General features: G+C 43.7%; 2 protein-coding genes across 2 annotated transcripts; one reads left to right on the forward strand and one right to left on the reverse strand.

Annotated features, from left to right (window-relative positions):
• The first annotated feature begins 324 nt into the window (after positions 1 to 324).
• On the forward strand, positions 325 to 21,940 carry LOC129857353 (CUB domain-containing protein 1-like). The gene is made up of 10 exons (XM_055925508.1): positions 325 to 478; positions 3,545 to 3,784; positions 4,071 to 4,439; positions 4,613 to 4,984; positions 10,212 to 10,409; positions 10,777 to 11,163; positions 12,064 to 12,253; positions 12,433 to 12,599; positions 15,081 to 15,168; positions 21,463 to 21,940. Exons 1-10 carry the CDS (start codon positions 409 to 411, stop codon positions 21,938 to 21,940), a joined length of 2,559 nt encoding a protein of 852 aa, XP_055781483.1. The 5' UTR covers positions 325 to 408.
• LOC129857352 (uncharacterized) lies at positions 14,039 to 17,816 on the reverse strand. Its single transcript, XM_055925507.1, has 2 exons — positions 17,505 to 17,816; positions 14,039 to 16,778 (listed from the first exon to the last, which is right to left on the reverse strand). Exons 1-2 carry the CDS (start codon positions 17,755 to 17,757, stop codon positions 16,249 to 16,251), a joined length of 783 nt encoding a protein of 260 aa, XP_055781482.1. The 5' UTR covers positions 17,758 to 17,816; the 3' UTR covers positions 14,039 to 16,248.
• Positions 21,941 to 25,222: the final 3,282 nt, after the last annotated feature.

Consider the following 25,222-nt stretch of genomic DNA (forward strand, 5'->3'; position numbering starts at 1 on the left):
AAAGAAAAACAACAGTTCATGGTGTGGCCAAATTATATGTGGCATTGGTCCAGTGAAGCCTGCTACCGAGGTCTAAAAGGCTAGATTTGACTAAATACCTATCAGACCCCGGTCTGTTCATTTTGTATTACATTACAGCTTATTTTTCTATAAACTTTTTTAAAAAACGGCACCGAGTTCAAATATGTTGCAATTCTTCAAGCAACAACTCACCTGTCAAAATGACTGCAAGAGGGACGCCTTACCTGAGAAGTGATGTCACACAGCAGGAAAGCAAATGTAGGTGTAACCCATTTTACTCAAAGCGAAAGAACTACACGGAGATCCAAAGCCGTAGTCGCGATTTGTGCCAATTTTAGTTGAGTTATATAGCTTATCGTTTGAGATACCGACGCTGAAAATAAAGGCATGACTTTATCAACAGTCGGCTGGGCTCTTCAGCTTTTGGGGATCGCTCACACCGTGTTCGTTATATCTGGTAAGTCACTGCTTACTCAGTTCCATTACATTACACATAATAGGGAGTTTTGTTAAGAGCCGCGATGCTCGGTCTGAACGATAACAAGCGTCGCATGCGGTACGGTTTTGGAAGCATCTTGTCTTTCATTCCGGCTAAATTGATACACATCCTTATAGGGTTAGATTGAAGACATAATGGACTACCTGTGCTAATTAACCTGTTGTGTTCGTTTCGTGTTCATTATTTCTGTGTTCCCGGTACAAATAGACCGCCCCATAATAGCTGAGTATAAATCCATAATAATACATACATTATCACATAATGTTGGGTTAGATATTTGTATCAACTTAAGTTCTTGTGAACATTACAAGTTTTGAACTTCTATTTGCTATTTATGGCCTGTAGGCCTCATTGACCTGAGCTCATACAACTACTTTTTGAGTAAAAAAAGCACAATGTATGGATTATTTTGACTGTAACAAATACTCAGATGAAACATATTGTGCTATTTAGCACAGACTACTTTGTGTCAATGTTCAACAAGGACTCTCTCCTCCTCACCAGTGTCATGATCAAAGATATGATCAAGAGCCTCACATCCAGTAAATCGTTTGGTCATTGTGCTGCGACAGAATGAATTGTGAGCAAGGCATCAAAAAAGCTTTATATACCAGACCTGCAAGAAAAGTTCTATATATTATTGAAACAATGTTGCAATTGTTTGTGAGAATGCCAACAGGTGTGGTTCCCATGGGGGAAAGATTATATTGGGGAAAGGTTCCCATGGGGGTTGCCATGGAAGCCAAGAAGGGGAGTGAGGTGTGTGTGTGTGTGTGTGTGTGTGTGTGTGTGTGTGTGTGTGTGTGTGTGTGTGTGTGTGTGTGTGTGTGTGTGTGTGTGTGTGTGTGTGTGTGTGTGTGCGCGTGTGCGCGTGTGTGTGTGTGCGCGCGTGTGTGCGTGTGCGTGCTCAAACACACATGCATGTGGGGGTCTGGGGGGGTGGGGGGTCTATCTGATGAATGGGCATGTGCCGTGAACTCAATTTTATACACTAATTGTAGTCTCACCCATTCATTTCTTATTACCGGTTATTTTTGACCAGGAACACCACAGGTGTACAAAAGTGAAATAAAACACCCAAAATGTTATGAAAATCATCAAAATGTATTTTGTGTGTTCAGATGCCCTGTGGAATAAGTCATGGAACCTTATGACAATCAGATGAAATGAACAAAATTTTTCAGAGAGAAAAATTGGACCAGAACACAGCAAGAGGGTTAACTATCTTCTCCAAACACCTGTGGTTAGATGGAAGACAGATGCCACAATACTGTCTGCTGCAACTGTGTTAAAACCAATGAAAACAGTGTTTAGTCCAATATATGGCTAGTCACTGCTGAGTGTCAGTAAACAGAATTATCATTTTAAGATTTTGTTTTAATCTGGTAAGTGAACCGTAATACATTTGTGATTTTTGTGATTCTGTAAAAAAATAAAATGTAACTGAAGAATAGGGAAATTATTTTAGTTCCTTTTATTTTACGACTAGGTCATTGCATTTGTTCCTTTACTATAAAGATTGAAATGTAAATATGTATACAATGATATATTCTATGACATGTTTCCCATGATACCACTTACTGATGGACACTAACAGTATTATGAAGTTGCAGGGATATTCTTGAATTGGAAGAGGATGTATTCTATAGGTAGACTATGCATTAAATAATTGTTGTTGACACTGGCACAACCACACACAGACCTTGTCAGTTTCCTAAAACAAAAGTGTGTAGATGGGATGCAAATGACAGACAACATAGATGTTGACTGGCCCATGTTGTGCTTTATGAATAAACAAAGGAAAACATCTTTAATGCATGAGTCTGGTTCAGTGAATAAATAGGAATGATGTGAGGATTGTTGATGCATTGGTTCTATCCAAAGACCAACTAACTAAGGAAAAAACTTCCAACTCATCTAATATTTTATTAGGAACAGGTGGAACAACGGCTTATCGGTTTCTATATGTAGACCAGGGCCACTGAGTTTGCATTGCAGATTACAGGCGGGGGGGCAGTATTTGCATAGGTCAGACAATAGGATCAGCATCAAACACAAGGAGGTCAAGGACCAGGCACTCTTCATATAATTAAAAGGCCTTAGAGTGCCTTGGTCCTCTTTGTTTTTAGGATGACCAATTAACCCCTTTATCAAGAGCACCTTCAATTTACAAATATCTACTATTGTATTCTAGCAGAACTTCCCTTTGTTCTTTTTTCTACAATCTGTAGGAGCAGTTTGGTTTGTAATGATATAGCTAGGTAGGCAGAATAATGTTTAGTCAAGACCCCGTAAGTTGTGGCTTACGCATCTTATCCCAGTGTCAACAGTGACAGCTGGACTGTAATAGCTGTACATGTAACAGCGAGGGACAAACAAGGCTTCCCAGTAACATCTCCAATGTCAAACAGTCACACAATCAGATTCTATCTCAGCTATGTTACTAGGTAAGGTTTTGGGGAAAGCATAAGTCAGACAGATAGAAGGAGAGAGAGAGCGCTTATGTGTGTGTGTGGTTCAGATAGAGAGGGAGAGGCAGATGAAGAGCGTGGTTGTCTAAAGATAAGGATGTTTACGGATACAGCATCACAGATATATGTCAGTCTGAACTGTTGAACGACAAGGCCTATGTTTGTTCAGTAGGCCCTAGCTCACAGACGTGGGGCTGGTTAGTCATACAGGAAGTGGAGCCAAGCTGTTGACATGATCATCTCCCTACACACTCCCTCAGTCATATGAGTCTTTTCTAACACGCTGTAGCAAAAAAAGGACATGAGGTCAGGCTGAGAAAAACATCAGTTGTCTTTTCTGTCTACTGAGTAGTAGTCCTACATGTCAGTCAGAGAAAAAAAGGACATTTTTTTGTATTCTAAGACTGTTTATGTTTTGTACAAATTAATATAGTTTTGACAGAGGTGTGGTTATGTAAAATACCCATGTGGTACAGAACAACCCTGCCTCCCCAACTGATGCCACTCTTCTACCATAATTCATCAATCACTTCCTTGGTTGTTGTTCTTTCAGAGGGTGTGACACTGACCCTCACCCCTGACCAGGGCACTACTCTCAACATCAGCCAGAGTTCAGAGCGCAGCAGGGGGTCAAAGTGTACTGTATGCACCGGTACAGGTTTGAAGAAGTCCTGCTCCAGAGCTGGAAGTGATTATGTGGTGCTGCTGACAGACCCCAAAGCTGCTGTGAACATAGAGTTCACCTGCCCCAAACCAGAGGAAGTCTTCACTGTGGAGGTGGTCAGGGAAATAGGTAAGAACTCTCTATGAAATATATAATGGTGGTGGTTCCATGGTATTTAGAGTGTCCATAGTGTCCTTAGAGTGTCTATAGCTTGTCCACATGGTACAGAAATACAGTGTCATTACAGTATAGGCACATTGTACACTGTAGTTATATTGCTTTCACATAGTGTTTACAAGTGGGATACCTGTGTGCATTTTCATAATACATAGTCCATATGTGACTTTGTGTGTGAGCATACCTGTGTGTTCGTCTCTGTATTGACTTCCTCTAACTCCTACCCTCCTTCCATCAGATTGTACCACAAGGTCCTGTAATGGAGACATCACCCCCATTGAGTCTAGAACCGGAACGCTTCCACTCCAGAACTTCAACCGTACCTTTATCTGGAACCTGAAGGCCCCGGTACCACGGGCATTCCATTTGGACTTCACCCAGATGGGGATGAGACAGATCCTGCCCTCTGAGAGATGTCTAGACCAGCACACGTATACCCTGCTAGCCCTCCAGAGGACAGGGGAGGCTGCCATCGGGACGTACTGCAGGAACGGCAGCGTCTCTGGGGCTCAGGTCTTGAACCAGGGCAGGCTCTCTCTGGAGGTCACTGGAGGACGGAAACTGAACCCCACCATGTTCAACGTGTCTGTTGGAGAGGAAATCAAATGTGAGTTGGTCAGACAGTGGTTTCAGACAACTGACGTAAAATCACATTGTTTTCATTAATATAAATGGATTACTTATGTCTGTATGTTTTTAGTCATGGCTACAGACATGATTTAATGGACCTGGTTAACCTTGTATTTTCTGACACTTCATCAACATATCATTGTCCCTCAGCACTTGCTGTCCTCAAAGTGACTTTACCGGAAGGGACGTCGTCTTCGGAGTTGCTCTCTCCAAACTACCCGAATAGTTTCCCTGACGATGACCAGATGGAGTGGAAGTTTGTGGTCCCTCCCAAACACAACGCTACGGTTGTCTTCCTGCGTCAGACCCAGCCGCAGTGCCTGAAGAAGGAGCCGGCCGTGGAGTATCACCACGGTAACGGGCGGTTCGCGGTGGTGAAGAAGCTGTCGGACCCCCAGCCGGCCCAACGTCGGGACTCCTTCTCCCTGATCCTAAGGAACTGTGAGATGAACAGGATCGGAGACGGCTCCACTGGTCTCTCCCTCCGCTTCAAGGTTTCAGCCAAGAGGAGGAGTCTTCCAGGTCACTACAGGACACTGTGTACAATAAACTAGATGGCTTTAGAAAACTTTTTCCAAAAACCCTCCTTGAGTATCCCCAGCAATTTGACTGACTTTATCTTTTCCATTACCAGCATGCCTGATTAACCTGGTCAACTACATCAAGCTCTTGATAACTCGAATCAGGTGTGCAGGTACTGGAATAGGGAAGTGGAATGGCTAGGTGTTCTCCAGGAAAGGTTTGGAAAACACAGCTTTAGTAAAAAGGAGAGGATGAATCATGTGTTAGTTTGTGGAAAGCCCTGCTCTTTCCCTCTCAATTCCTAACACATATGAACACAAGGCAATCTTTTCCATTCCAGCCATTACATTGAGGCAATCCTCCTATAGCTCCTCCCACTGAGACTCAACTGAAGTCATGGTTCCTACAGTGCATTCGGAAAGTATTCAGACCCCTTCACTTTTCCCACATTTTATTATGTTACAGCCTTATTCTAAAATTGATAAAATCGTTTTTTCCCCCCTCATCTATCAACACACAATACCCCATAATGGCAAAGCAAAAACAGGTTTAGGTGATTACAGCCTCGAGTCTTCTTGCTAATCCTCTTAAATTCTGTCAGGTTGGATGGGGAGCGTCGCTGAACAGCTATTGTCAGCTCTCTCCAGAGATGTACGATCGGGTTCAAGTCCGGGCTCTGGCTAGGCCACTCAAGGATGTTCAGAGACTTGCTCCATTCATCTTTCTCTCAATCCTTACTAGTCTCGCAGTCCCTGCCGCTGAAAAACATCCCCACAGTATGAGGCCTCCACCACCATGCTTCACCTTAGGGATGGTATTGGCCAGGTGATGAGTGGTGCCTGGTTTCCTCCAGATGTGATGCTTGGCATTCAGGCCAAAGAGTTCAATCTTGGTTTCATCAGACCAGAGAATCTTGTTTCTCATGGTCTGAGAGTCCTTTAGGTGCCTTTTGGCAAACTCCAAGCGGGCTGTCATGTGCCTTTTACTGAGGAGTGGCATCCGTCTGGCCACTCTACCATAAAGGCCTGATTGGTGGAGTGCTGCAGAGATGGTTGTCTTTCTGGAAGGTTCTCCCATCTCCACAGAGAAACTCTGGAGCTCTGTCAGAGTGACCATCGGGTTCTTGGTCACCTCCCTGACCAAGGCCCTTCCGCCCCGATTGTTCATTTCGTCTGGGCAGCCAGCTTTAAAAAGAGTCTTTGTGATTTGGTCTTTGCTCTGACATGCACTGTCAACTGTGAGACCTTATATAGACAGGCATGTGCCTTTCCAAATCATGTCCACTCAATTGAATTTACCACAGCTGGACTCCAATCAAGTTGTAGAAACATCTCAAGGATGATCAATGGAAACACTATGCTCCTGAGCTCAGTTTCGAGTCTCATCGCAAAGGGTCTGAATACTTATGTAAATACGTTTTTTTTTCTAAAATGTTTTAAATGTACAAACCTGTTTTTGCTTTATCATTATGGGCTATTGTTTGTAGATTGATGAGGAACAAATGTATTGCATCCATTTTAGAATAAGGCTGTAACTTAACAAAATGTGGAAAAGATTAAGGTGTCTGAATACTTTTCGAATGCACTGTATATTAGCATTTTTTGCTCATCTTGTCCAGATTATCATAAAGTATCAAAGGGATTGGTGACCATCCCTTTAAGGCCAATTGTTGTGTAGTGTCAGATGTATTTAGATAATGTAGTAGTAGTGGTAATAGCTACTGTAGTTGTACAGATCCAACATATTACAATTCATTATAATACCATGGAGCTTTTAGATCGGCGGTAATTTGACAAACCACTCTGTCTTGTGGTTAATGTTTACAACCACAAAAGGGGATTACTGTAGCTTTAATATACAGTTGAAGTCAGAAGTTTACATACACTTAGGTTGGAGTCATGAACTCGTTTTTCAACCACTCCACAAATTTCTTGTTAACAAACTATACATCTACTTTGTGCATGACACAAGTAATTTTTTCAACAATTGTTTACAGACAGATTATTTCACTTATAATTCACTGTATCACAATTCCAGTGGGTCAGAAGTTTACATACAGTAAGTTGACTGTGCCTTTAAACAGCTTGGAAAATTCCAGAAAATGATGTCATGGCTTTAGAAGCTTCTGAAAGGCTAATTGACATCATTTGAGTCAATTGGACATGTACCTGTGGATGTTTTCAAGGCCTACATTCAAACTCAGTGCCTTTTTGCTTGACATCATCGGAAAATCAAAAGAAATCAGCCAAGACCTCAGAAAACAAATTGTAGACGTCCACAAGTCTGGTTCATCCTTGGGAGCAATTTCCAAACGCCTGAAGGTACCATGTTCATCTGTACAAACAATAGTACGCAAGTATAAACACCATGGGACCATGCAGCCATCATACCGCTCAGGAAGGAGATGCGTTCTGTCTCCTAGAGATGAACGTACTTTGGTGCAAAAAGTGCAAATCAATCCCAGAACAACAGCAAAGGACCTTGTGAAGATGCTGGAGGAAAGAGGTACAAAAGTATCTATATCCACAGTAAAACGAGTCCAATATCGACATAACCTGATAGGCCGCTCAGCAAGGAAGAAGCCACTGCTCCAAAACCGCCATAAAAAAGCCAGACTACGGTTTGCAACTGCACATGGGGACAAAGATCGTACTTTTTGGAGAATTGTCCTCTGATCTGATGAAACAAAAATAGAACTGTTTGGCCATAATGACCATTGGAAAGATCGTACTTTTTGGAGAAATGTCCTCTGATCTGATGAAACAAAAATAGAACTGTTTGACCATAATGACCATTGTTATGTTTGGAGGAAAACGGGGGAGGCTTGCAAGCCGAAGAACACCATCCCAACCGTGAAGCACAGGGGTGGCAGCATCAACAAAATAGATGGCATCCTGAGGAAGGAAAATGATGTGGATATATTGAAGCAACATCTCAGGATGTTAATGCTTAGTCACAAATGGGTCTTCCAAATGGACATTTACTCCAAGCATACTTCCAAATTTGTGGCAAAATGGCTTAAGGACATCAAAGTCAAGGTATTGGAGTGGCCATCAGAAAGCCCTGACCTCAATCCCATATAAAATGTGTGGGCAGAACTGAAAAACGTGTGCGAACAATGAGGCCTACTAACCTGACCCAGTTACACCAGCTCTGTCAGGAGGAATGGGCCAAAATTCACCCAACTTCTTGTGGGAAGCTTGTGGAAAGCCACCCAAAAAGTTTGACCCAAGTTAAACAATTTAAAGGCAATGCTACCAAATACTAATTGAGTGTATGTAAACTTCTGACTCACTGGGAATGTGATGAAAGAAGTAAGCTGAAATAAATCACTCTATTATTATTCTGACATTTCACATTCTTAAAATAAAGTGGTGATCCTAACTGACCTAAAACAGGGAATTTTTACTTGGATTGAATGTCAGGAATTGTGAAAAACTGAGTTTAAATGTATTTGGCTAAGGTGTACAGTGGGGCAAAAAAAGTATTTAGTCAGCCACCAATTGTGCAAGTTCTCCCACTTAAAAAGATGAGAGAGGCCTGTAATCATCATAGGTACACTTCAACTATGACAGACAAAATGAGAGAAAAAAAATCCAGAAAATCACATTGTAGGATTTTTAATGAATTTATTTGCAAATTATGGTGGAAAATAAGTATTTGGTCAATAACAAAAGTTTATCTCAATACTTTGTTATATACCCTTTGTTGGCAATGACAGAGGTCAAACGTTTTCTCTAAGTCTTCAGAAGGTTTTCACACACTGTTGCTGGTATTTTGGCCCATTCCTCCATGCAGATCTCCTCTAGAGCAGTGATGTTTTGGGGCTGTTGCTGGGCAACACAGACTTTCAACTCCCTCCAAAGATTTTCTATGGGGTTGAGATCTGGAGACTGGCTAGGCCACTCCAGGACCTTGAATTGCTTCTTACGAAGCCACTCCTTTGTTGCCCGGGCGGTGTGTTTGGGATCATTGTCATGCTGAAAGACCCGGCCACGTTTCATCTTCAATGCCCTTGCTGATGGAAGGAGGTTTTTACTCAAAATCTCACGATACATGGCCCCATTCATTCTGTCCTTTACACGGATCAGTCGTCCTGGTCCATTTGCAGAAAAACAGCCCCAAAGCATGATGTTTCCACCCCCATGCTTCACAGTAGGTATGGTGTTCTTTGGATGCAACTCAGCATTCTTTGTCCTCCAAACACGACGAGTTGAGTTTTTACCAAAAAGTTCTATTTTGGTTTCATCTGACCATATGACATTCTCCCAATCTTCTTCTGGATCATCCAAATGCTCTCTAGCAAACTTTAGACGGGCCTGGACATGTACTGGCTTAAGCAGGGGGACACGTCTGGCACTGCAGGATTTGAGTCCCTGGCGGCGTAGTGTGTTACTGATGGTAGGCTTTGTTACTTTGGTCCCAGCTCTCTGCAGGTCATTCACGAGGTCCCCCCGTGTGGTTCTGGGATTTTTGCTCACCGTTCTTGTGATCATTTTGACCCCACGGGGTGAGATCTTGCGTGGAGAGCCAGATCGAGGGAGATTATCAGTGGTCTTGTATGTCTTCCATTTCCTAATAATTGCTCCCACAGTTGATTTCTTCAAACCAAGCTGCTTACCTATTGCAGATTCAGTCTTCCCAGCCTGGTGCAGGTCTATAATTTTGTTTCTGGTGTCCTTTGACAGCTCTTTGGTCTTGGTCATAGTGGAGTTTGTAGTGTGACTGTGACTGTGCCATTAATACAGGTAACGAGTGGAGGACAGAAGAGCATCTTAAAGAAGAAGTTACAGGTCTGTGAGAGCCAGAAATCTTGCTTGTTGGTAGGTGACCAAATACTTATTTTCCACCATAATTTGCAAATAAATTCATTAAAAATCCTACAATGTGATTTTCTGGAATTTTTTTCTCATTTTTTATATGTCATAGTTGAAGTGTACCTATGATGAAAATTACAAGCCTCGCTCATCTTTTTAAGTGGGAGAACTTGCACAATTGGTGGCTGACTAAATACTTTTTTGCCCCACTGTATGTAAACTTCCGACTTCAACTGTATACAGCTTTTAACATTGCAGATTGCCACTGGGGCAGACTTTTGGTATTCTTCTTAAATGTGAAATCCTTGTCTTAATTTTGCTGTGTGCCTGCATGAGTTATAGTAAGTTAGTCAGTGGAAGTGGATGTGCAGCTACATGTATATGATTTGTTACTGTGACATACTTTGCAGTGATGTGCAACGTGGACCTGAGGAAAGAGCGGAGGCTTTCCCTCCATATTGAGAAAACTAACCTCATGTCTGACTGTGAGCTGAAGCTGAACTCTGTCATCCAGGAGAAAATCACTGTTCCCTCAGGGAAGATCTCTCAGCTGTCCTTCCAGGACTGCCCATGTCAGGAGCTGCTACTGACCGCCATCAGAATCATAGGTAACTAAGGACTAACTAGCAACACTGCTCTGCTCTGAGTTATATAACCATAAGCATTATTATTAACACTATGCTGCTCGCCCAGTCACTAACTTCTCATTGTGTTGGTCTGGCTTGACGTCATAGAAGAATAACATGATATACCGTTCAACGTGTGTGTGGGTGTGGCCTTAAGCCCTAACTAAACAATCACTGCAATTCAATGCTACATTTTTGGCTTCCCTTACACTTTAAAAAATATATGGAGTGTGGTAATTAGGATGAACAAATTCTTTGTCCTTCTTGAGATCCTAAGGCACCACAAACTCATGGTATATATTCAACTATATTTTGGTTTGTATCCTTCAACCTCTTCTCCATTTCTCAGAGTGCCGTCACTGGAGGGGCTGCCCGGCAGCAGCAGCCCCTGTCCTACTGACGGCGCCCGTCCTGGAGAGGTGTCTTCCCGCTCCCCTGGACAATGTCACCTGGATCCTCCGTCCCCCTCGGGATGGCACGGTAGAGCTCCTGCCCACTTCTGGCAACCTCAGGCAGTCCCTGCCAGAACAACCCTGCAACGGCTCTGTCACTCTCACTGTGGCCGAGGACGATGACGGCACCACCGTGGGTCAGTTCTGCCCTCAGGGAGCCATACGCAAAGTCCAGGTCCACACCAACGTGTCCATCACAGCTTCAGCCTCGACCATGGGAGGGAAAGAGAGGTGGCCATTTGCACACCCTTTACTCAACATCTCCTTCACCAGGGAGATTGCAGGTAACATGTTTAATTAAAGTTTTAACTGTGTTATTGTGAAGTGGAAACGTCTAGGAGCAACAACAGCTCAGCGGTAGGCCACACAAGCTTACAGAATGGAATCTCAAGAGTGCTTAAGCATGTAGCGCGTAAAAAATCGAGTGTCCTCGGTTGTAGGGAGCTTCATGAAATGGGTTTCCATGGCCGAACAGTTGCACACAAGCCTAAGATCACCATGCGCAATGCCAAGCGTCGGCTAGAGTGGTGTAAAGCTCACTGCCATTGGACTCTGGAGCAGTGGAAATGCATTTTCTGGAGTGATGAATCACGCTTCACCATCTGGCAGTCCAACGTTTTTTGTTTTTTTTCATGGTTCGGGCTAGGCCCCTTAGTTCCAGTGAAGGGAAATCTTAACGCTACGGCATACAATGACATTCTAGGTGATTCTGTGCTTCCAACTTTGTGGCAAAGTTTCAGCATGACAATGCCCCATGCACAAAGCGAGGTCCATACAGAAATGGTTTGTCGAGATCGGTGTGGAAGAACTTGACTGGCCTGCACAGAACCCTGACCTCAACTCCATCGAACATGTTTGGGATGAATTGGAATACCGACTGCGAGCCAGGCGTAATCGCCCAACATCAGTGCCCAACCTCACTAATACTCTTGTGGCTGAATGGCAGCGAGTCCCTGCAGCAATGTTCCAACATCTAGTGGAAAGCCTTCCCAGAAGAGTGGAGGCTATTATAGCAACAAAGGGGGGACCAACTCCATATTAATGCCCATGATTTTGGAATGAGATGTTTGGCGAGCGGGTGTCCACATACTTTTGGCCATGAAGTTACATCTTTAATAAATTGTTTTATATAAAAGTAGTACTGTAACTGCAAATATGTTATTCTCCCCCTGATGTACACACAGAGAGATACATTTTCACTGTATACCCAATGAAAGGAGTACCAACTCTCCTGGCCACCCCTAGTTGGCCTGTGGGAATGAAGTCCTACTCCACTGTGTCCTGGATCGTCGTTGTCCCCTCCAAGCTGGAAGCCCACCTCATGTTCGACAACATCAGCCAGCCTAAGTGCAGCAACCGCCACACGGGCATCAGGTACAACTAGAATAGAATGGGGTACCCATCTGAGACGTCCTCTCTAGGTTTCTTCATTCTAGGGAGTTTTTCATGGCCACTGTGGTCTTGCTTCTTTCTTGCTTGGTCTTGGGGTCCAGGCCGGGTTACTGTAAAGCACTTTATGATGTGCTGTATATAAATACATTTGATTTGATCAGGGTGCAGATCCTGGGCTCCCTGGAGGAGATGTACAGCCGGCGGGAAGACGAGGAGGCAGGCAGGAAGATCACTGTCTCAGAGAGCTTCTACCTCAACATGTCCAGCTGTATGCCTGAGAGAGGACACTTCAGCGTGCTCACACAGATCACATTGCACAAGGACAAGAGTGAGTGACCGACCGTGTGGAGCATTCATCATGATAAGCAGTGTTGTTCTATCTCCTCTCACTCCCTCTCCATAGGTTGTTAGTTTAAAGTGAATTTGAAATTGCAGTGAAAATCTAACGCTCCATGTTTCTCAGCATTTCTCTATACCATTCTGATATTTTGTTAATTCTGGTCTTACTACACTGAGTATACCAAACATTAGGAACACCTTCCTAATATTGAGTTGCACTCCCCCCATTTTGCCCTCAGAACAAACTGAATTCATTGGAGCTTGGACTCACTCATTAGGTAGGATTAGGCAGCTGCCAGTTTGACGAGGGTGGCATTTTCTGAGGTAAACTGACCATTTTCTGAGCTAAACTGACCAAACAATTACCATTTTTCTCAACCAGTGGCATATGGCCTTTTTTTTTTAGGTGAGCGTTGATGACGCCCTTTGATAAGCAGTGCTCACTTTGTCAAAGGCAAGGGTGCAAAATATTTTGCTTGTCCATTCCCAGCGAGCCTCTCCGGGGTTCTGTTGGAGAGACGCATCGCTGCTCTGCACCAACATTCAGTCAAAAAAATTATCTAACATGAAATCATGTAGCAGATATAGGATATGGTAGAAAGAGTATGTGGCCTTTTCTGTAGCCTACAGACTGGAGATAAAATGTATGATAATGTAATGAGACGGACACTTTTTACATCATACAGGTTTCTCCCATTAAATAGCCTAATCTAAATGGCGCTCAATCAAATAAAAAATGCGCTGTCATGTTAACAACATATCCTAAAAGCAGGATAGGTCAAAGTTAAATGGACAATATGGAATGGACAATCACAACTGTTTTCCAGGAGTTTCAACCCATTGTCGTGATCAGTGATTTCAATTTTGTATCCCTCCATTTTTGACAAGCTGATCATAGCAAAAAAGTACTTTTGCATTTCACGCTGTGCAAATAGGCTCACGATAACTCCTGATAAAGTTGGTAGCTGTTATTCAGAGCTTAAATAGCCAAATTGATTAGTCACAGGAATCCGTAGTAATGACGCCAATGAAACGGCCTGTTTTACAAACAGTGGGCCTAGCACATGGATGGGCATTCATAAAATTCCATTGGGGGCCACATGGTAGGCTACACCCCAGTAAGCACAAGCCGACGTCTTTTGGAAGTCTTTTTTGTGTGTTTTACAAACATTAGGCTTACCACATAGATGGGCATTCATAGAATTCAATTTCAGGCTACACCTCAGTGAGCACGGAAGCACGGACCAACACCTTTTGGGTGTCATTTTTTGGTGCAGTCCGGATCGGCCTTGATTTACAAATCCATGGACATTGATTTTTGGTCCAATCCAGACCAAATCTTTTAGACATTTTTTCTCGCTTACTGGGAGTATTCTAGTTGTGGTCTCGCCTAGGGCGTGGTGGAATTATTCTAATCAACGGAGAGACTTTTAGATTTCTTCAAACCAATGTAACTTTATTATTAAATTAGTGCAGTAATGGAGTTGGTCAGTAACCACCCTGGAGGTGATCCCTGAGAACTCAACCAGCGGGACTAAACCACAGCATTTTATAGCAAAGTCCATCCACCTGGATGTTCATGACAAATCACAGATGAGAGAATTTATACAAAGGTACATTGTGCTCTCATGCAACAGACATCACGATTACAGCGCAACAGGTTTCTGTCTCAAGGTTGTTTACTGCTTGTTTATACAGAAATACTAATGTAACATAGACACTAGGTCATTCCCTCAAATTATTAAGTTCAGTGTTCATCTGCCATATGGGAGAGAAAAAGGTTATAGGGTCTCCCTGGCACCGACAGACATGCACACAGACACTAATCATGGAATGGAATGTCTTATCACCAAGCCATCGTAGATCTACTGTCAGCGGTAAAATCTCAGCGGCTCCTCTCAGACACATGGACATAGAGTTCTAAGAACACTATTCTGTTGCCTATTAGATATAACAGACAGTCTGAATGTACTAATATAGGGATACATTCTAATATAAAAGTAATGTGATTAACATAATGTTGTAATTCTACGACAGGAGGCAGAACGGCAAGGACCGGCCCTGGTTGAGTCAAGTTGGCTGGATGTCCTTTGGGTGGTAGACCATTCTTGATAACCATGGGAAATTGTTGAGCTTAAAAAACTCAGCAGAGTTGCAGTTCTTGACACAAACCGATGTGCCTGGCACCTACTACTATACCCTGTTCTTGCCTAAGGCTTAAAAATCCTTGTTTAACCTGTCTTGTCCCCTTCATCTACACTGATTGAAGTGGATTTAACAAGTGACATCAATAAGGGATCACAGCTGTCACCAGAATTCACCTGATCAGTCTATGTCATGGAAAGAGTGTCCCTAATGTTTTGTATATTAAGTGTTATCAGCCTCTGGATTTGAAACATTATGTTAAGTGAGTGGGTTGATAATGGGATATCAGTGAATACTGACCTGTGTGTGTGTTCCTGTTCCTAAGACCTGCTTCTGACCAGCATTCTGAGTGCGGTGGCAGCTCTGCTGGTTCTCATGGTGGTTGTGTTGGCTGTGGTTTGTGTGGTGATCAAGTAAGTGAGCTACCTTTTCTCTAGCCCTTCATGATAAATGTTGGAATGGTTTCTCAGACAGATTCATCTCCAAGAAAAAGTATCAGGAGCATATTCCAAAACAACCACAACTGCTCTTGCAGAGGAATGGTAATGCAAAAGTTAACCACAACTAGGTGCTAAGGACACCCTGATGAAGGCCTAAGCCAATACGCGTTGGTGTACTTTAATGTTTTAGCCCACGTTGAAGGCTTTTAACTTTCAAAGTGTCTGGCCTTTTGAGTTTTTTATGCCACAGCACCTATTTGTGGTTATAATTTTTCCTATTCAATTAGAGATTAATATCCATTGAAAGTGCTTTTTAGTCCAGGATTAGGCTTAATCTGTCTGAGAAACCATCCTTTTGAGTACATATGGCAACTATGCATTAGAAGGCGACTCGTGACACTCTCCATTCAATAGTTTTAAAAATGCATTTCAGTATACACAGACCTTCAGCAGACCCGCATGGCTCTTACTCAGCCTTCCTTTACTAGGATATGGAACTGGAGCATTTTATCAGAGGGATTTCTTCAGCAAAAACTGCTGTAGTGTTTTAATGAAGTTTGATTACGACAATATAGGCTACTCCTCCCTCACGTTCACATTGTTTTTACAATTTCAAAATAAAAAAAGACTGCTTGTAAAGGCATAATATGGACAGGCTCAGGCTGCAGGTCATAGGCCCAGGTCGGGGCTCTCAATTTTCAATCCTGATCAAGTCCTGATATGCAATGTCAGACCCTGGCGAGTTTCTAAACATTTCTTACACACAAGACAGCGATCCAGTTTCAGTTTGTGATTGCTCATATGCACTTCCAGCAAAACCTCCTCATCCTCTGTGAAACATATACCACAGATGTAACAAGAAAGTGATCCTGTACTTGCAACGTGAAAATGTAGATGTTCTTTCAAACTTTCTACAGACTCAACGGTTCTTTCGCAGATACCACACCGAGATAGCTGTGTATGTCTATGGGCATGAATCACTAGAGACGTCACAGTGATAAGGTTTTGCACATATTCTACAATGACGAACAGCATTACTGGAGATAGGGGATTTCAGATGGGACAACAGACATGGAAGCTTGGTCCAGCTTTAGTCTGTGTTCTCCTTGACTTGAGTGGAGGTCCTTCACTCTCCATCCGATCAACACTCTCACCCTGAGTTTCCGACCAGTCTGAATTGACTGCAGACGGGGGTTGAGAGTCACTGTTACTGAAGAACTCCATTTTAATCTGTTCAATTTGCCTTGTGGTGCTGGGTAGCTCATCCCTCTCTGTGTTTTCTTCACATTGGGTTATAATTTGGTAAAGATGTGAGGACTGACTTGGGTTCTGATTATAGTCACATTTTACACTGGCAGTAGATATGAAGGTTTCTGTATCAGCAGAATCATCAGTATCATCAGTATCATAATCGATCGCTTGAAGCTGCTCTCGTCCCTGACTGATGACCCATAGTTCCTCCTGTTCCTCTTTAATCTGGGAAGGGTCCTCTTGCCCCAGACCGGGACTACACTCCTGCTTGCAGTGCTGCTGCTCAAGGGGAACCTCCTCTTCAGAGATGGAGAGAGTGAGCTGCTGGAGGTCTGTGGGAAAAAGAGCATGACATACTTAGCTAGTACATTGGCTAGTACATTCAAATGCTGAGATGCTGGTTTACAAGAAATGTGTTCTAGCCAGATACATGTAACTTTTGAGCTACACAGTAACCACATTTCCAGACAGTTTTATGCAAGTCATACCATATATATATATATATATATATATATATATATATATATATATATATATATATATATATATATATCAAAAACACGATAGCTGTGATGGAAACGGGAAGTTTCGGTACAGTTGTATAAATGCCTACAGATAATTTGTTCGTTTGACAGTGTGATCTTTTCGTGTCGGTAAAATAAATTATGCGATTAAAAGCGGTGCAAACGCCTTTATACGCAAATATTGATATAATAAACATATTTAAGTACATTTGGATTATATGGTGTATGGTCGTCTATGACTCGTGAAACCATGCAGGTTATTAGGCAACAGATTAAATGCATTATACATTTCACAGGGTGGTGAATAATATCGAGGGTCTTATTCTAATGTCTTGATGGATGCTTGACAAATAATTATATTCTCGCTGTTTTCCATAATAATCTCATGTAGACTAGTTTACAGCCTGTAGTATAGGCTTTATGCGAGCTGTTGGCTAGAACACACGTGCCATGACCAGAGTAGGCACATTTGCTATTTAACGGGACAGTTTGTGACGAAACTATTGGTACAGTTGAAATGTGATGGAAACGCACCTTCTAGTCTCTGTAACTTTATTTCTGGTTTAAGAACGACATCCAGCAGCCTCTGTAGCCGGGCGTTCTCTTCTTCTGAACGGGACACTTTTTCCTGGTACTCTGCTATCGTTCGGTCTTTCTCCTCTTTTGAACGGCATAATTCTTGCTGGTACTCTGCTATCGTTGTTTCAACGGCTCCGAATAGCTCATCGACAGCCGCTTTTAATCGCATGTTAAGCAACATTCTCAATGATTTTATGTTAGGCAACATTTTGTTAGTTAACTAGCTGAGTAGCTGCTAGCAAGTGTTTTTCCTGTTCCACGTGCCCTTTTTCGAAACACATTTTTACACTATCACCACCTACTGGAGTGGAGTGCAACAGTGACGGTGGAGTGTTGTGGAGATACATTTTTTATTTTTATTAACATGTATTTAACTAGGCTATGTGTATTTTACTTTTACTCTAGCTTGTCTATATTAATATAGCTACACTCCGAGGTATTTTCAATTTCAAAAATGGTAATAAGGGATTACTTGTATTAAAATGTGTTTTTTGTTTGTTTATTTGCGTTGTTTGTAACTTTTATTTTTTTTACTTATTTAGTACATCATTTTGCAGCTACTGTCTCTTACGACCGAAAATAACTTCTGGACATCAGGACTGCGATTACTCACCGTGGACTGGCAGAATCCTTTTTTTCCTTTAACGAGTCTGATGCGAACGATATACTGCTTTCTCGGGAACAGGCCCAGATCCCCGTGATTTCCGTGAAGAGGAAGCGGAGAAAAAGGGCCGGAGGGCAGGCTGTCTTCTGAGAATTCGTAGGTGATCGAATAAACCCCCACTTCCTTCCATTCTGATAGCAAACGTGCAATCTTTGGACTATAAAACGGATGACCTACTCGGAAGATTAAACTGCCAGTGGGACATTCAAAACTGTATTATCTTATGCTTCATGGAGTCATGACTGAATGACGACACTATCAAAATACAGCTAGCTGGTTATACGCGGCACCGGCAGGGTAGAACAGCGGCGTCTGGTACGATAAGGGGCGGCGGACTATGTATTTTTGTAAATAACAGATGGTCCACTATTACTAAGGAAGTCTAGAGCTATTGTTCGCCTGAGGTAGAGTGTCTCATGATAAGCTGTAGACCACACTATCTACCTAGAGAGTTTTCATCTGTATTTTTTGTAGCTGTTTACATAGTGCCAGCCTCTGACTGTGGTGCTAAGACAGCATTGAATGAGCTGTATTCCGTCATAAGTAAACAAGAAAACGCTCACCCAGAGGTGGCGCTCCTAGTAGCTGGGGACTTGAATGCAGGGAAACTTAAATCCATTTTACCAAATTTCTATCAGCATGTTAAATATACAACCAGAGGGGGAAAAAACTCTGGACCACCTTTACTCCACACACAGAGACGCATAGAAAGCGTTCCCTCGCCCTCCATTTGGCCAATCTGACCGTAATTCTATCCTCCTGAATCATGCTTACAAGCAAAAATCAAAGCAAGAAGCACCAGTGACTAGATCAATAAAAAAGTGGTCAGATGAAGAAGATGTTAAGCTACCGGACTGTTTTGCTAGCACAGACTGGAATATGTTCTGGGATTCCTCCGATGGCATTGAGGAGTACACCACATCTGTCATTGGCTTCATCAATAAATGCATTGATGACGTCGACCCCACAGTGACTGTATGTATATACCCCAACCATAAGCCATGGATTACAGGCAACATCCGCACTGAGGGCTAGAGCTGCCACTTTCAAGGAGCGGGACTCTAACCCGGAAGCATATAAGAAATCCCGCAATGCCCTCCAACGAACCATCAAAAAGGCAAAGCATCAATACAGGACTAAGATCTAATCATACTACATCGGCTCTGACACTCGTCGGCTGTGGCAGGGCTTGCAAACCATTACAGACTACAAAGGGAAGCACAGCCGAGAGCTGCCCAGTGACACTAGCCTACCAGACAAGCTAAACTACTTGTATGCTCGCTAAGAGGCAAATAACACTGAAACATGCATGAGAGCACCAGCTGTTCCGGGAAGACGGTGTGATCACGCTCTCCGTAGCCGATGTGAGTAAGACCTTTAAACCGATGTGAGTAAGACCTTTAAACAGGTCAACATTCACAAGGCCGCAAGGCCAGACAGATTACCAGGATGTGTACTGCGAGCATGCGCTGACCAACTGGCAAGTGTCTTCACTGACATTTTCAAACTCTCCCTGTCCGAGTCTGTAATACCAACATGTTTTAAGCAGACCACCATAGTGCCTGTGCCCAAGAACACTAAGTTAACCTGCCTAAATGACTACCGACCCGTAGCACTCACGTCTGTAGTCATGAAGTGATTTGAAAGGCTGATCATGGCTCACATCAACACCATTATCCCAGAAACCCTAGACCCACTCCAATTTGCATACCGCCCCAACAAATCCACAGGTGATGCAATCTCTATTGCACTCCACACTGCCTTTCCCACCTGGAAAAAAGGAACACCTATGTGAGAATGATATTAATTGACTACAGCTCAGCATTCAACACCATAGTGCCCTCAAAGTGCATCACTAAACTAAGGACCCTGGGACTAAACACCTCCCTCTGCAACTGGACCCTGGACCTCCTGACGGGCCGCCCCCAGGTGGTAAGGGTAGGTAACAACACATCCGCCACGCTGATCCTCAACACAGGGGCCCCTCGGGTGTGTGCTCAGTCCCCTCCTGTACTCCCTGTTCACTCATGACTGCACGGCCAGTCACGACTCCAACAGCATCATTAAGTTTGCCGATGACACAACAGTGGTAGGCGTGATCACCGACAACGATGAGACAGCCTATAGGGAGGAGGTCAGAGACCTGGCCATGTGGTGCCAGGACAACAACCTCTCCCTCAACATAATCAAGACAAAGGAGATGATTGTAGACTACAGGAAAAAGAGGACCGAGCACGCCCCCATTTTCATCGACGGGGCTGCAGTGGACCAGTTTGATAGCTTCAAGTTCCTTGGTGTCCACATCACCAACAAACTAACATGGTCCAAGCACACCAAGACAGTCATGAATAGGGCACGACAAAACCTATTCCCGCTCAGGAAATGGAAAAGGTTTGGCATGGGTCCTCAGATCCTCAAAAGGTTCTACAGCTGCACCATTAAGAGCATCCTGACTGGTTGCATCACTGCCTGGTATGGCAACTGCGCGGCTTCCGACTGCAAGGCACTACAGAGGGTAGTGTGAATGGCCTAGTACATCACCGGGGCCAAGCTTCCTGCCATCCAGGACCTCTATACCAGGCAGTGTCAGAGGAAAGCCCTAAAATTGTCAAAGACTCCAGCCACCCTAGTCATAGACTGTTCTTTCTGATACCGCACGGCAAGCTATACCGGGGCACCAAGTCTAGGTCCAAGAGGCTTTGAAACAGCTTCAACCCCCAAGCCATAGGACTCCTGAACACCTAATCAAATGGCTACCCAGACTATTTGCATTGCCTCCCCACTCCTCTCCCCTTCTTTTACACAACTGCTACTCTCTGTTGTTATCATCTATGCATAGTCACTTTAATAACTCTACCTTCATGTAAATATTACCTCAACCGGTGCCCTCGCACATTGACTCTGTACCGGTACCCCCCTGAATATAGTCTCGCTATTGTTATTTTATTGCTGCTCTTTAATTACTTGTTAATTTTATTTCTTATTCTTATCCGTATTTTTTTTAAACTGCATTGTCGGTTAGAGGCTCGTAAGTAAGCATTTCACTGTAACTTGTATACCTGTTGTATTCGGCGCATGTGACTAATAAAATTTGATTTGATTTGTCATGATAAGTGCACACATACATAGGGTCTTTTTATAATTATGGGACTTAATAAGTGTGACTATTTAAGACAACATAATTTGCTCTCTTTACAGTAGCCTATCTTGTGTGTAATAATGGGTTTTGATCTCCCTCCTGTTGAGTAGGAAGAAGAAAAGGCAGCTGTCTCACCAAGTGTCCATCTACAACCCCAACGGGACCAGCTTCCTGCCAGGGCACAACGGGAGTTTCCCCAAATCACGAAAAGACAACGAGTCCCACATCTACGCCTCAATCGAGGACACACTTGTATACAGCCATCTTCTGCGAGATGGGGCAGAGATGGATGTCTATGGAGACCCGGCTGTGGATGTGTACCAGAGCTTTACTGGGCCCACAGAGACTAAGCCCCTCTCTCTGGGGACAGTCACTGAACGTCCAGAGGTGGGCATCTACCAGCCTTTTGTGCCCCCATCCCATATTGCCCCACCTGTCCCCAATAGACCCTTAAGTCAAGCCCAGCAGCCTATGGTGGACAATGAGCTGTACGGCTCCAGAAGCAATGGTGACACCCCTGCACAGTCTCAACCTAACAATATGAACACAGAGAGGGCTCCAACGGTGGAGCCGGAGGCTCATGACTGAAAGGGAGTGGACTGTAGGTTGGGGGTATATGCCAAGCACAGTAACATAGCCCTTCTATTCATAGCATGTACAGTACCAGTCAAAAGTTTGGACACACCTACTCAATCAAAGGTTTTTCTTTATTTTTACTATTTTCTACATTGTATAATAATAGTGAAGACATTAACTATGAAATAACACATATAGAATCATGTAGTAACCAAAAAAGTGTTAAACAAATCAAAATATATTTTATATTTGAGATTCTTCAAAGTAGCCAAAGTAGCCTTGATGACAGCTTTGCACACGCTTGGCATTCTCTCAACCAGTTTCATGAGGTAGTCACCTGGAATGAATATAAATTAATAGATGTGTCTTGTTAAAAGTTAATTTGTGGAATCAATTTTCTTAATGCATTTGAGACAATAAGTTATGTTGTGACAAGGTATGGGTGATATACAGAAGATAGCCCTATTTGGTAAAAGACCAAGTCCATATTATGGCAAGAACAGCTCAAATAAGCAAAGAGAAACGACAGTCCATCATTACTTTAAGACATGAAGGTCAGTCAATCCGGAAAATTTCAAAAACGTTGAAGGTTTCTTCAAGTGCAGTCGCAAAAACCATCAAGTGCTAGGATGAAACTGGTTCTCATGAGGACCGCCATAGGAAAGGAAGACCCAGAGTTAACTCTGCTGCAGAGGATAAGTTCATCAGCCTCAGAAATCGGTAATTAACTGCACCTCAGATTGCAGCCCAAATAAAGTTCAAGTAACAGACACATCTCAACATCAACTGTTCAGAGGAGACTGGGTGAATCAGGCCTTCATGGTCTAATTGTTGCAAAGAAACCACCACTACAGGACACTAATAATAAGAAGAGACTTGCTTGGGCCAAGAAACAAGAGCAATGGACATTAGGCCGGTGGAAAGCTGCCCATTGGTCTGATGAGTCCAAATTTGAGATTTTTGGTTCCAACTGCCGTATCTTTGTGAGACGCAGAGTAGGTGAATGGATTATCTCTGTGTGTGTGGTTCCCACCATGAAGCATGGAGGAGGTGTGATGAGGTGCGTTGCTGTTGAAACTGTCAGTGATTTAGAATTCAAGGCACACTTAACCAGCATGGCTACCACAGCATTCTGCAGCGATACGCCATCCTATCTGGTTTGCGCTTAGTGGTACTATCATTTGTTTTTGAGCAGGACAATGACCCAAAACACACCTCCAGGCTATGTAAGGGCTATTTGACCAAGAAGGAGAGTATGTGCTGCATCAGATGACCTGGCCTCCACAATCACCTGACCTCAACCCAGTTGAGATGGTTTGGGATGAGTTGGACCGCAGAGTGAAGGAAAAGCAGCCAACAAGTGCTCAGCATATGTGGGAACTCTTTCAAGACTGTTGGAAAAGCATTCCTCATGAAGCTGGTTGAGAGAATGCCTAGCGTATGCAAGGTTTCATTACATACAGTCGGGAGGAACTACTGAATATCAGAGCAACGTCAACTCACCATCGTTCCAACCAGGAATATGACTTTCCCGAAACGGATCCAGTGTTTTGCCTTCCACCCAATACAACGGATCTGATCCCAGCCGGCGACCCTATGTGACGCCGTAAAAGGGGCAAACGTAGCGGTCTCCTGGTCAGGCTTCGGAGACGGGCACATCGCGCTCCACTCCCTAGCATACTACTCGCCAATGTCCAGTCTCTTGACAATAAGGTTGATGAAATCCGAGCACGGGTAACATTCCAGAGGGACATCAGAGATTGTAACGTTCTCTGCTTCACGGAAACATGGCTAACTCAAGAGACGCTAACGGAGTCGGTGCAGCCAGCTGGTTTCTTCACGCATCGCGCCGACAGAAACATACATCTTTCTGGTAAGAAGAGGGGCGGGGGGGTATTCCTTATGATTAACGAGACGTGGTGTGATCATAACAACATACAGGAACTCAAGTCATTCTGTTCACCTGATCTAGAACTCCTCACAATCAAATGTCGACCGCATTATCTACCAAGGGAATTCTCTTCGATTATAATCACAGCCGTATATATCCCCCCCAAAGCAGACACAACGATGGCCCTGAACGAACTTTATCTGACTCATTGTAAACTGGAAACCACACACCCTGAGGCTGCATTCATCGTAGCTGGGGATTTTAACAAGGCCAATCTGAAAACAAAACTCCCTAAATTCTATCAGCATATCGATTGTGCTACCAGGGCTGGTAAAACCTTGGATCATTGTTACACTAATTTCCGCGACGCATATAAGGCCCTCCCCCGCCCTTCTTTCGGAAAAGCTGACCACGACTCCATTTTGTTGCTTCCAGCCTACAAACAGAAACTAAAACAACAAGCTCCCTCGCTCAGGTTTGTTCAACGCTGGTCCGACCAATCTGATTCCACGCTTCAAGACTGCTTCGATCACGCGGATTGGAATATGTTCCGCATTGCATCCAACAACAACATTGACGAATATGCTGATTCGGTGAGCGAGTTCATTTGAAAGTGCATTGACGATGTCGTACCCACAGCAACGATTAAAACATTCCCAAACCAGAAACCGTGGATTGACGGCAGCATTCGCGTGAAACTGAAAGCGCGAACCACTGCTTTTAACCAGAGCAAGGTGACCGGAAACATGACCGAATACAAACAGTGTAGCTATTCTCTACGCAAGGCAATCAAACTAGCTAAGTCCCAGTACAGAGACAAAATTGAGTCGCAATTCAACAGCTCAGACACAAGAGGTATGTGGCAGGGTCTACAGTCAATCACGGATTACAAAAAGAAAACCAGCCCCGTCGCGGACCAGGATGTCTTGCTCCCAGACAGGCTTAATAACTTTTTTGCTCGCTTTGAGGACAATACAGTGCCACTGACACGGCCCGCTACCAAAACCTGCGGGCTCTCCTTCACTGCAGCCGAGGTGAGTAAAACATTTAAACGTGTTAACCCTCGCAAGGCTGCAGGCCCAGACGGCATTCCCAGCCGCGTCCTCAGAGCATGCGCAGACCAGCTGGCTGGTGTGTTTACGGACATATTCAATCAATCCTTATCCCAGTCTGCTGTTCCCACATGCTTCAAGAGGGCAACCATTGTTCCTGTTCCCAAGAAATCTAAGGTAACTGAGCTAAACGACTACCGCCCCGTAGCACTCACTTCCGTCATCATGAAGTGCTTTGAGAGACTAGTCAAGGACCATATCACCTCCACCCTACCGGACACCCTAGACCCACTCCAATTTGCTTACCGACCCAATAGGTCCACAGACGACGCAATCGCAACCACACTGCAC

The sequence above is a fragment of the Salvelinus fontinalis genome, chromosome 6, assembly GCF_029448725.1.
Source record: "Salvelinus fontinalis isolate EN_2023a chromosome 6, ASM2944872v1, whole genome shotgun sequence".
In the NCBI taxonomy this organism is placed as follows: domain Eukaryota; kingdom Metazoa; phylum Chordata; class Actinopteri; order Salmoniformes; family Salmonidae; genus Salvelinus; species Salvelinus fontinalis.